At 36.3% G+C, this 12,346-nt stretch overlaps 1 protein-coding gene across 2 annotated transcripts; it reads left to right on the top strand.

The window, feature by feature from the left end:
* Positions 1 to 3,055: 3,055 nt before the first annotated feature.
* On the top strand, positions 3,056 to 8,314 carry fam89a (family with sequence similarity 89 member A). 2 transcript variants are annotated; one of them, XM_079831903.1, is made up of 3 exons: positions 3,550 to 3,644; positions 3,719 to 3,971; positions 6,349 to 8,314. In XM_079831903.1, the coding sequence occupies exons 2-3, from the start codon at positions 3,720 to 3,722 to the stop codon at positions 6,622 to 6,624; spliced, it is 528 nt and encodes a 175-aa protein (XP_079688029.1). In that variant the 5' UTR covers positions 3,550 to 3,644; position 3,719; the 3' UTR covers positions 6,625 to 8,314. The 2 variants fall into 2 exon arrangements, with proteins under 2 accessions (XP_079688028.1, XP_079688029.1); XM_079831902.1 differs by having other exon boundaries at positions 3,056 to 3,971.
* The last annotated feature ends 4,032 nt before the right edge of the window (positions 8,315 to 12,346 follow it).

Raw genomic sequence — 12,346 nt, 5'->3', positions numbered from 1 at the left:
AAATGCTCAAGATGGTATTTATTTTCATTTATACCAAGTTTTTTTTAACATTTTGAATTAAAATATGGACAATTCTGGTAAAATTAAAAAATAAATAGACTTGTTTGTAATATAATTTAAAAAAAAGTATTTTTATAGGATAAAGACTTGGACCATGCGATTGAAGAAAGTCATATACACCTGGAGGCTTGAGGGTGAGTAAATCAAAGGGTAATTTTAATTTGAAACTGAACTAATCCTTTAAAGGTTGTGCATATTTGATGCTGTCCGAGGGGAGGGATCCGAGCTCGGAATTTGGCCTGAACCCAGAGTATTTCCCCCATATGAGGTTGGGATATGAGTAGTTACAAGTGAGGAGATGGGGTGGTAGAGGGATGCTGGAAACTGTCATGGAACCGAGGTAAGTCTGCTAAGTATATATCTTATCTCGCTAATTGAATTAATTAACTGAATGTGCTCCTCCTGTGTTAATTAGATTAATTATCTGAACATGTTCCTACCGAACTTTAATATAACATCATGTGTGTGAGACGCGGAAAAATACGCAAACACAACGGTCAAAGACGTCCATCTATTCTAGTGGAACAAGCAGTGCAGTGGAATGCAAAAACGCAACAAAAAAAAAAAGACTACTTTTACCTTGACCGCTGCTTTTTTAGAACCCTGTGTCATGGGCAAGATGCTGCAAAATCAGCACAACTGTAAATCATGTCCATTTAGTGCGCTTGCATAGAAAAACAATAGAAAAGTGACAGTGAAATACGAAAACGCGTTCTGTGTGTACGGACCCTTACAAAATAAGATCTGGTCAAGTTCAGACACTATTAGTTATTAATTACGTTATTAATTACAATTACATATCATTGTGTAAATAATTTGATCTTGTCCAGGGGCCTGTGCCATGATGGTAGTTTAACAAACTCAGGGTTACAGGATTAGTTTCGAGTTGACAAAACCAAACCAATCTATTCAGGCTTTGTTGGTCCCATGATGCTGATCATCAGCTTTCTCTGTCAACTCAGGCTTTGATCCTAGCTGTCATATTTTACATCAGTAGTGAACAGCCAATCACACGCTGTGTATCAGTGAAACTGAGATTCATTTCTCTCTTCTGCAGAATATTACATGATTGAAACATATTAAGCATTTAAATAAATTTACACAGCAAGAGGAAAAGAGCTGTCTATGAAAGAGGACAACTCAATGCAAGTAAAAGTTATGAAGTTAGTTTAATTGATATATAGAGAAAATTGAACATTTAAGCTCACGTGTAGTCATTTTTATAGCTTTATTTATTGATTTTAAAGCTTATTTGTATGACCTTTATATAGGCTATTTATATTCATTTAACTAAGTGCCTATTAATGATTGATTAACTAAAATGATACATGTGTAATTAAGGGTATAATAATTACATAAATGATAAATAAACCATTCAAAATTATTATTATAAATAAGCATTGTTAAAAGCCAGAGCTTTAGTCTTTAAAAAACATTTGCTATAGTGACCTGTGATTTGGAGTAGAAACAGGGGAAGTGACTTTATTGCATCAGAGGTGTGTCACTTTGCTCACAGCTGATTGGTCCAATTTCCGGCGTAAATTACTATGGAGATGAACACTGCTAAAAGCCAATCCACTTTAATGGTACCTAAAACCCAGGATGGGCACAAACTAAGCTTGAACATATCTGGTTAGCCAGCTAAACCGGCTTCACGGTATAGGCCCCAACTCTGTGGATCTAAGGGCTGGAGCTTAGCTTAATTAGGTTTTGGCATAGAGTTAAAGAGATAGTTCACCCAAAAATGAAAATTCTGTTATCATTTACTCACCCTCAAGTTGTTCCAAACCTGTATGAGTTTCTTTGTTCTGCTGAACACAAAAGAAGATATTTTGAATAATGTGTGTAACAAAGCAGATAGAGCAACCATTGACTACCATAGTAGGGGAAAAATACTATGGTAGTCAATGGTTGCTCAATCTGCTTTGTTACACACATTCTTCAAAATATCTTCTTTTGTGTTCAGCAGAACAAAGAAACTCATACAGGTTTGGAACAACTTGAGGGTGAGTAAATGATGACAGAATTTACATTTTTGGGTGAACTATCCCTTTAAGGTGTTGTTGGAACTTCTAGGTGGACGTCAAACTCCACCCATTGAAAGTCTCTCAAAGTAATAGCTAAGGTTTTTAAAGATTAAGCACTGAGTATGGGTGTTAAAGGGATAGTTCACCCAAAAATGTAAATGTTGTCATCATTTACTCACCCTCAAGTTGTTCCAAACCTGTATAGATTTCTTTTTTTCGGATGTACACAAAGGAAGATACTTGGAAGAATGTTTGTAACCAAGCAGATCTCGCCCCCCATTGAATAGTAGGAGGAAAAATACTATAGTTGTCAGTCGGGGCGAGATATGCTTGGTTACAAACATTCTTCCAAATATTACAAAATATACACAGGTTTGAACTACTTGAGGATGAGTAAATGACATAATTTTCATTTTTGGATGAACTGTCCCTTCAATTTAATCTTCGGAAATGCATATTATCAGACTTATTTCTGTATATTTTGTATATTGTCAAACAGGATGGAACAGATCGGCTAATAACTCAAACAAAATCATGTCTATGATTCTTTTTTTCCCCCACCTAAAAATATGATCACTTCCTGGAGGATGATTGCATTACATTAGGGCATGATGGGACGTACTGTAAATTGCTAGATATAATGACTTAATTTAAGTGATAACATTTATAATAAGGCACTTTGTTGATGTGGTACAAAACAGAGAAATGACACAAGAACCGATAAAGAAAGGATACTTTGGATTTGTTTGGGTCCACATTGTTTTTTAATATGACAACATGTCCTTGTGGCCAGATCTTTATCGCACCTCACCATTCTCAAGAGTCTCAAACACTGATAACATTTTTAGCCAGATTGTGGATATTCATTGGTAAAGGAGGCAGGGAAGTTTAGCAGCATCTGAGCTGTCTTTGTGTGTGTGTGCACATGCTGTCTTTGTAATGGCCTCATGTCAATGCTTTGTGTCCAGCTGCAGCAGGGTGTGTTGTGTCAGAGGGGCGGATCCGTGGCTGATCGTGGTCACCATCTGCCCGCTACTGACACCTTTGTTCCGTGTTGGGATTCCGGCCCTGACCTCACCCTGAGTCAATTCATCTGGCCATTTCCTGCCCATGTGTTCTTCAAGCCAAGGTCTGAGCTGCCATTAGAGGACTGTGATCTGGATTTAACCCAGTAATCACAATTCCAATTCTAAATTAGAATATAACAGCATACATGCAACACATTTGTGCTAATAAATGTTTATATTTTAACAGTGGATAATGATCATATATTTTGCATTATTATTATTTAAACCGATCAGTAGCAAATCCAAATATTATACATGTGATGAAAATGTAGGTTACCACACAATAGCTCGCTGCGCTTTGATCAGAAGATTAAATCAGAACTTAATTCTCATGAATATTCAATGACCCTCCTGTCCGTCATTGGCGGCCACGCCCAGTCTGCGCTGGTCTCTTTAAAGCGACAGGAAGTGCGAGTTCCAGCCCCACAGATTATAGGTGTTGTTCGAAGCGGTGGCCGTTACATGGGTTTTTCGACGTCGGAGTGTAAAGGTCTTTAAGAAAATTATCACATGCCGTTACTGTACATTCGACTGTAAGCAGAGCGTGTTATTTGTGAATGTTAGTATGAATGGTAAGGTTGGGAATGGAGCAGCGGGCGGTATGCTGGCCTGTATTGAGGGTCTGCCGCCGCTGCCCAAGAGCCTGAGCGGACTGCTCAACTCCAGCGGCGGGTCGTGGAGAGAGATGGAGAGGATGTATGTGAAGAAGACCATGATTCAGGATGACTTAAGTCGAGGAAGGAATAACGCGGACAATCTGCTGGCGAATAAACCAGCAAACCTGGATGCCGCACTGGCTTTGCTTAGAAAAGAGATGGTAAGGGGACAGAATAGCAACAGCTGTTCTCCTGACTGCAGGCTTACATTTAACTTGTCAGTGCTTGTGAGCTCCCGACCGACTCGAGACAGCATGTTTGGGCATCATAGGAGCGAATCGAAAAAAAATTGGAACGCGAATAGATTCAAAAGTTCACTGACGAACTTGATGTTTATTTCGAAATACTCAAATACGCCTGTGAGTTTTCGTTTAGAAGATTTCGTTTCGTTTAGAGTCTGATGCCAAAAATGTTTTCTTCGATTGTTTTGAACGTGACCGTGATCCTCAATAATTTTTGACCTTGAATGATTTGAACACTCATTTCCAATAATGTTCGATTCGAATGGTCGGACCGGTACATTATGACTTGCTTCGGAAATGTTTTAAACGCATGTGATGCCAAACAATGTTTGTTTCTAATGATCCTGAAAAAAAAACCCCATATGATTAGAATGTTTTGAACATCCTGTGATTCTCAGAGTATGTTTGATTCCGATCGCTCCTGTGTCTAACACAAATGTTTGCTTTCGTAACTTTGCCCAAAAATCTTAGCTTCAAGTGTTTTTAACATCACCCTGATATGTTTTTATTATTTGAATGTTTCGAACACTCCTGTAAATTCCCAACAATGTTCAATTTGTATGTTCCGATCGCCCTGTGATGAACATAACTTTGGTGGGTACATTTTTAACTTCCCTCTGATGCCCAAAATGTCCTATTCGAATGTTCGGAACTAGTCTGTGATACCCGAAAATGTTTGCTTTTATATGCTTTGAACAAGACCGTGATGCTCAATTTTTTTATTTAAATTATTAGAACACTTTTGTGATATCCAACAACGATCGGTTCAAATGTTCGGTTCGTACATTCAGAACTTTCCGTGATGCCTAAAAAGGTTCAGTTTGAATGTTTAAAATGCGCCTGCGATAAACAAAAAATGCTTGGTTCCCATGTTCTGAACTGTGACGCCTAGAAATGTTTGATTTAGACATGTTACTTAAAGGGATAGATCACCCAAAAATGAAAATTACCTCTTGATTACCTCTAAAATCATCAGAGACATTAATCACCCTGCAAACTCTCACTTCACCCTGCTGCCATCTGGTAAGCGCTTCCGTAGCCTGATGGCAAAGACTGAAAGACTCAGGAGGAGTTTCTTCCCCCAGGCCATCAGACTCCTGAACTCAGTCACGTGACTCACTTCACCCCCGCACACGCATAAACATACGGTCTTTCAACATTAACATCCACATACTGCAATTGCACTGCACTTTACTTTACGTCCCTATTGTTACTGCGTAACAACCTGTAATAAACCTTGCACATTATACTTCTTTATATATACATATTATATATTTTATGTTAACCACTTATTTTTAAGTCTACAGTTTATCTCACTTATCATCCACATATTTTTTATATTTTTATTTTTATCTTATTTCCTATTTTTATCTTTTACTTGATTTATTTATAATTCTACTTATGTTAATACTTTTTATTCTAACTTTATTCTATTTCTATTTAATTTCTTGTAACTGTTATTTGCACTGTCCATGGAGCGGACCTGTTTACATTTCACTGCCAGTTGTATATTGTGTATATAACTGTGTATGTGACAAATAAAACTCTTGAATCTTGAATCTTGAATCACCCTCTCAAGCCATCCTAGGTGTATATGACATACTTCTTTTAGATGAATACAATCTGAGTTGTATAAAAAAATGTCCTGGCTAATCCAAGCATTTTAATGGCAGCCCAAAAAAGTGCATCCATCAATTATAAAAGTGGAAAAGGCCTTCTGAAGCGAATCGATGGGGTTTGTTTGAGAAAAATATCCATATTTAAAACTATATAAGGTAAAATATCTGGCTTAATACCCACCAATTCGCTTCAAAGGGCCTTTATTAACCCCCCGGAGCCGTGTGGATTACTTTTATATAAATATATAATGGATGGATCCACTTTTTGGGGCTGCCATTAAAATGCTTGGATTAGCCAGGACATTTTTTAATATAACTCTGATTGTATTCGTCTGAAAGAAGAATGTCATATAGCTCGAGAGTGAGTAAATCATGGGGTAATTTCCATTTTTGGATAAACTAGCCTATCCCTTTAAAAACAACAGATTCGGCTATTTTTGAATGCATTGCATTAGCTCTTGCTGTAACACTTGATCACGATCACTGAGAATAGATCAAAGCATTACAATGTCAGAACAAAGGTATAACATAAGGCTTGGAATGCAAGCACAAAATATACATTATATGACTTTGCTAAATACCACAGGTAGATTTCAAAGTAAATGTTTGTTCTAGTATGCAATCTGTTGTCCCTTTGATCTTTCTGTGGGTACTCATTACAGTTTGTGTTTGCGCAGGTGGGTTTGCGGCAGCAGGACATGTCCCTGCTCTGTCAGCTCTGGTCCCTTCATGAGTCCATCCAGGAGTACAAAGGCAGCTGCCAGGACCTCGCCGCCGTGTCCAGTGCAGATGGACCGTACGGGATGGAGAACGGCTATTTCGACGAAGATGAGGAGTATTATACTGAATCCGGTATGACGCCAACCGAAACGCCAGATGGAAATGATACATCTCCTAAAAATGGGACATCCAAGGACAGCTGGATACATGACTCGTTCCATATCACAATATAAAACGCTTTACTTTTTTTTTTTTTTGCGTTAATGGAAACAAGCTGTGCCATAATTTAGTTTGCTGGCATTGGTTAGTTTTACAGCAGACTCTTTCTATAGGAAATATAAATGAGGATTATTATTTATTGTATAATATACAACATAGTATTTTTTTTTTTCCTGATTTAATCAACATCGGAAATTTTATAAGATCATTTTTATAAGGGGAGAAGCATATCATTTCATAATGATGTTTACAGTAAATCATGTTTAAACTTGCGTTGGTGAATTTATAGACGCTGGTTTGACGCTTCACCCCTTTGGATTTAGAAATTTCATATTTCTTGCTGAGCAGTCGCTCACCGGGTGCTTACCTGACAGGGGTTTGTTTTTATTGAAAATATGAATTCTGAGTATGCTGGAAATGCTACCTATTCTTCGCTGAAATGTAATCCAGGGTATAACCAGCACAAAGAGCTTGTGACAGCATCACCAAAACAAAACTCAATCTTCCAATTTACTTATTGTATTATGTATTGCGTAACTCATTATGAACATATCTATATACTGTATTAGTAAATCGATAACCAGCTCCATAACATTTCCATAGCTTCCTTCCCGCCTTATATAAACCTATGCTAGATCATGTATTGTAGATGTTTTATTTATTTCCTTATAATTGCTGCTTGGATTCAGTCTTTCATTGCACTTTCAGTGCATATCATGGGAGAATCATTGTGTCTCTTTTTGCTCAAATGTCAAGTGACATGAGGTCACCTATATTCAAAATGTGAGGTAATAAACTTTGTTTTAGCAAGTACATATGGCCATTAATCCACCAAAAAAAAAAAAATAACAGTATACATATTGTGAATGTTATCAGCATGCCATAATGTAAGCTTTTTCTTGATGTGTTGGAGAATCAAATGCCTGGAATTCAAAAAGTGCATCTTTATGGATCATCTTAATTCTGACTGAGAACTGACAATCTTCAGAGAAGTTTCATCTACAAGAATATTAATATCAGCAGAGAGAGAGAGTCTGTTCTACCTCTTGTGTGTTTGAGCTCTGAAATGTTTTTTTCTCGCACCAGCAGACACAATCAAGCCGCTTTTCATTCCCAGCCTGATTTAATTTTAACACTTCCGATTTTGCAACCTTCTTTTCACGATTCTGAGAAAAATTAAACAAGGATCTTGTTATGCAACCACGAGGCTTTAGGTGCTTTGACCAAAAGCAGCACTGAACTTCACACATCGTGCCTTGACGCACCTCGGCTTTGAATCCGGGTGTTTTAGCCATTGCTGGCCCTCTGTTATCATGTAATTGCATATCTACATCCAGCATCATCCTCCCTGAAAAACGTCTCATTATTTTTACCCTGCCGTGATTTATTGCTGTGATCCTGCTTGGAAATTCCCTCTCGGATTTCGTAATTTGCATAGAAGTCAGTAAAAGTAATTATTGGCCCGTTTGATCTCTGTGGTTGGTCGTGAAATGATTTCTGCAGTTTTGTATGCAAAGATGCTACGTTAATATGTTAGAAGGCTTTTGTGTGTTTGACTTTGATGTTTTTGGTCAGTCCATGTTCTCAAATGTTTTCTCAAAGTTGTCAGATGTGTATGAATTGATCATTGATACAGGAATGATCCCTTTTGTATGTTTTGTTGTGTGTGTTAGCTATATAAAATAAATATAATAATGTCCTGTTTTTTGTTGTTGCTGCTACTTTTCTGTCACTATATATATATATATATATATATATATATATATATATATATATATATATATATATATATATATATATATATAAAATGCGTTATTTTTTTGTACTGTCCTGAATAAGATATTTTACATAAAAAATGTTTACATGTAGTCCACAAGACAAAAAAAAAAAGCTTAATTTATTAAAATGACCCCATTCAAAAGTTTATGTACACTTGATTCTTAAAGTGTGTGTTGATCCCTGGATGATTCACGGCTGTTTTTTGTTTTGTGGTGGTTGTTCTTGAATCCCTTGTTTGTCCCGAGCAGTTAAACTAGAGAGGGTTCAAACATGCAAAAAATGCTGGAAAACTGAAAAATTTGCAGGACCTGGAGGATTTTTCTGAGGAACATTGGGCAGTTCAAACAAAGGACTCAAGAACAAGCATCACACAACAACAACAACAACAACAACAAAAAACAGCTGTGGATCATCCAGGGAACGACACAGTATTAAGAATCAATGGTTCATAAACTTTTGAACAGGGTCATTTTAATAAATTCAGCTATTTTTTTTGTCTTGTGGACTATATGTAAACAATCTTTATGTAAAATATCTTATTCAGGACAGGACTAAATAAAAAATAACGCATTTTGTATGATCTCTCTTATTTTGTTAAAATTATTCACATTTTCAGATTCTGCAAGCGGTTCACTTTTTCTTGCAACTGTATAGATATAGTAAAAGAAAAACCCTGCAATACATGTTTCAGACTGCTTAATTCAGTTCTCTTGTTTAATTTGCATCTTAATGCTGTGCATAGTGTAGCCTACTTATTATGATTACAGTTTATCGTACTGTGCAGCACAGTATGCTAATTTTCTGTATGCATAGAATATCAGGTTGACCTACATCTGCCTAAATAAACATTAGCTTACTGTGTGGAATATCGTCGTCAATAATGCAAAATGTTGTGTATTTATTCATTTATTTACTTTACATGATTAATATTCTATGTAAATGTTATTAAAAAGTGCTCTGTTTATAAGAAAAGTTAAATAAAAACTAACACATGCAACATAATGAAGTCATGTTTTGGACATGTAGAATATTACTGTTTGAAACGTTTACGTGGAATAATGCTGGTTTCCCATACTATTAAGTATTTTTAACGATGTACTTGCGTAAAAAAAAAAAAAGAGGTACAATGTACTTGTGTTCATGTTGTATTGCAAAACGCTTGCTTGCTGCTATTGAGGTGTGATACGGGTAAGGTTAAGGACAGGTTTGGTGGTGTGGTTATAGGTTTAAGGATTAAGGGAAGGGACAACTGTGTAATTATATGTAATTACACAGTAATAACTGTGTAATTATAGCTCAATTCATTACAGCTGTAATTACATGCAGGTCGTTTTTTTATATAAGTACAATGTAAAAACATGAATGTACACAATAACTGCATAAACTGATTAATTTAAATGTAAGTACATAGTAGTGAAAGACACTTATTATAAAATGGGACCCACTACTATTTGCTTATTATGCTTTTTTACATTTTCAACTTTCTGTTGTTGATTGAGAAATGTTCCAAAATCACTCCAAAGGTTATTCTCTATTTCAGTAAGCACTGTTTCTGAATTCCCTGAAATGCCTTGTTTTCTTCCAGGAACAAACACGTCACAATATTCGTCATTAAATAATTCTTAAAGGCATACAGAAAAAAAGGTTGTGTTGCGTTGTGTTGTGTTGACCCATGTCCAAAATCGCATACTCTCCTACTATATAAACATGAGACAAAATAAGTGTGTCTAAATTTAGTACTCATAAAAGAGAAGGCAAAAAGTACCAGGATGACCTGCTATATCTGGTGAGATTCTGAAGTGTGCATATGATGGACACTTTACTATCCCATTAGGCCATGGGAGAGGATTTGTGAAGTGAAGCGATTCAACTGATGCAGAGGTCACATGACCATGAAAACTCAAGAGAGTATACGATTTCAGACGCAGTCTTCTTCTTAACTGTCATTATCGGGCTCTGGCTCAAAATGACACAGCAAAACTTGTGCCATATTTAGCGTGGTTACAGTAGTGTTTAGAGTGCCTCAGAAGCCTCTGGAGCTGATACTCGCCGGTGTAGTAGCGCCTGATTACAATTCCTACAAAATTGTGTTATGATAAATGCTGTTTCAACTACGTTTTAATGACCATTTATGTCTGTATTAGTTAGCTTATAGCATACAGATGAGTGATTAGCCTGATAGCTTAGTTTATTCACACATTTGCACGTACATCTTTAATGTAATGATATGTTAAATTAAGTGTTAAATGCCCAAATATTTCAGTTATAAATAAAACAAATTGATGATATTCAATTATTCACTTAATAGGCTATTTTTAATTAACAGTTAATCAAGTGTAAGAAATTGTGTTCTGTTGGTTTTATTATGCACTAGTGTGTTTTCGTATATGCTTAGTATAATCATTAACTGACAGTTTGGGTAGACATATTCTGATAGACCACAAAAAACTAATTATGAACCTGCAAATGAGCATAATAGGACTTAAAGAGCATAAACGTATTCTATTAGCCTTTATGCTATAAACACAGGCTATATGCCGTAGCTATAGTAAATTATAGAGTATGCTAGAACATAGCCAGAGATGCTCTGCCTTGTATGCTACAGTGACATCGGTCACCATGTGTAATTGCTGTTTGAATAGTGTCCAGCACTAATTGGCATATTACTAATGGGCTGAACACAGAGTTCTTACCCTGATCTAGCAGGAACAAACTGATAAAGGGATAAAAAAAAAAAAATCACAAAATCATCCCATATATTGAGGAGATGAATAACAGTTGTGAGTCTGAGTGGTCTAGAAACAGCTGCAAGGCCGGCCAGTGATGATATTCCACCGCTCACTTTCTTTAACTTGATATCTCAAGTACATTCAATAGGATATTGTGTCAATATTCATACAATTATACAGTGTTCTTCAGCAAAAGGGAGGCTAGATGTTGGTCTTCATTGTTTCCAAATGAGGGTGTTTTATTGCTGTGCGCTTAATCTCTAAATGGAAATCCACACCTCTGAGTTTGGGCCTAAGCACCTGTTCAGGAGATTGAGTCGGATTACTGTAATCTTTATTGAATGTGTTCGCGTCACGTTGACCAGGGATTTTCCTGCTCAAAATGCAACAAGGGAAGGATGTGTTGCCCATGCAGCAGCGAATGTGGTAAAGAAACCATTACTACATCTGTTATTAGCTTGAAATGCTAATAACAAATGAATGCAGACCTTTTTCACAGAACTATTGGATTTTTTTTTTTAAAGAGATCAAGGATTTAAAGGGATAATTCACATTAAAAAAATTAAGATTCTGTCATCTGATGTAGTTCCAAACTCATTATACTTTCATTCATCTTCGAAACACAAATGAAGATATTTTTAGAGATTTCCGTCACTCCATTGAAACTCCATTCCACAAAAACTTTCAAGCTTAATAAAGTTCATAAAGACATTGTAAAAGTAATCCATTTGAATCAAGAAGTTTAAGCAGTCTTCTAATCGGTTTATATGATCAACATGCAAACATTGATCAACGCACATACATAGAGCTCATTTAATATGGTAAACAGAAGCTCAAATGTCCATGTTTGAGGTGTGAGAAGAAGCTCAGACGTGCTTCCGTGACACGCAAGAATGAACCTCATTGGTTTGTAATGACTGACTGTTCATTTTTGGGTGAACTATCCCGTTAATTTCTAATGGCATTCTGGCCACATCATGTTTTGATGTCTAAACAGCAACATGGGCTCAACCAATGGTGTGTGTTTGAGGTGGGTCTATCCGCTTGGTTGACCAATGGAATATGGGGAGAGTGTTTGAGATCAATGATAACTTTTGCAGCTCCATTTAGTGACATTTGTGGTGCAGTATTACATTTACGTGAAATAAGTTAGCACACTTATGATTCATGCTTTTTGTGGTCACATTTTAATTCTAAAGGCCCATTTACACCAAGAATAATAACTATA

Source organism: Gobio gobio (genome assembly GCF_949357685.1).
Source record: "Gobio gobio genome assembly, chromosome: 12".
Classification (NCBI taxonomy): Eukaryota; Metazoa; Chordata; class Actinopteri; order Cypriniformes; family Gobionidae; genus Gobio; species Gobio gobio.
This window is presented reverse-complemented; position numbering and strand designations above follow the sequence as displayed.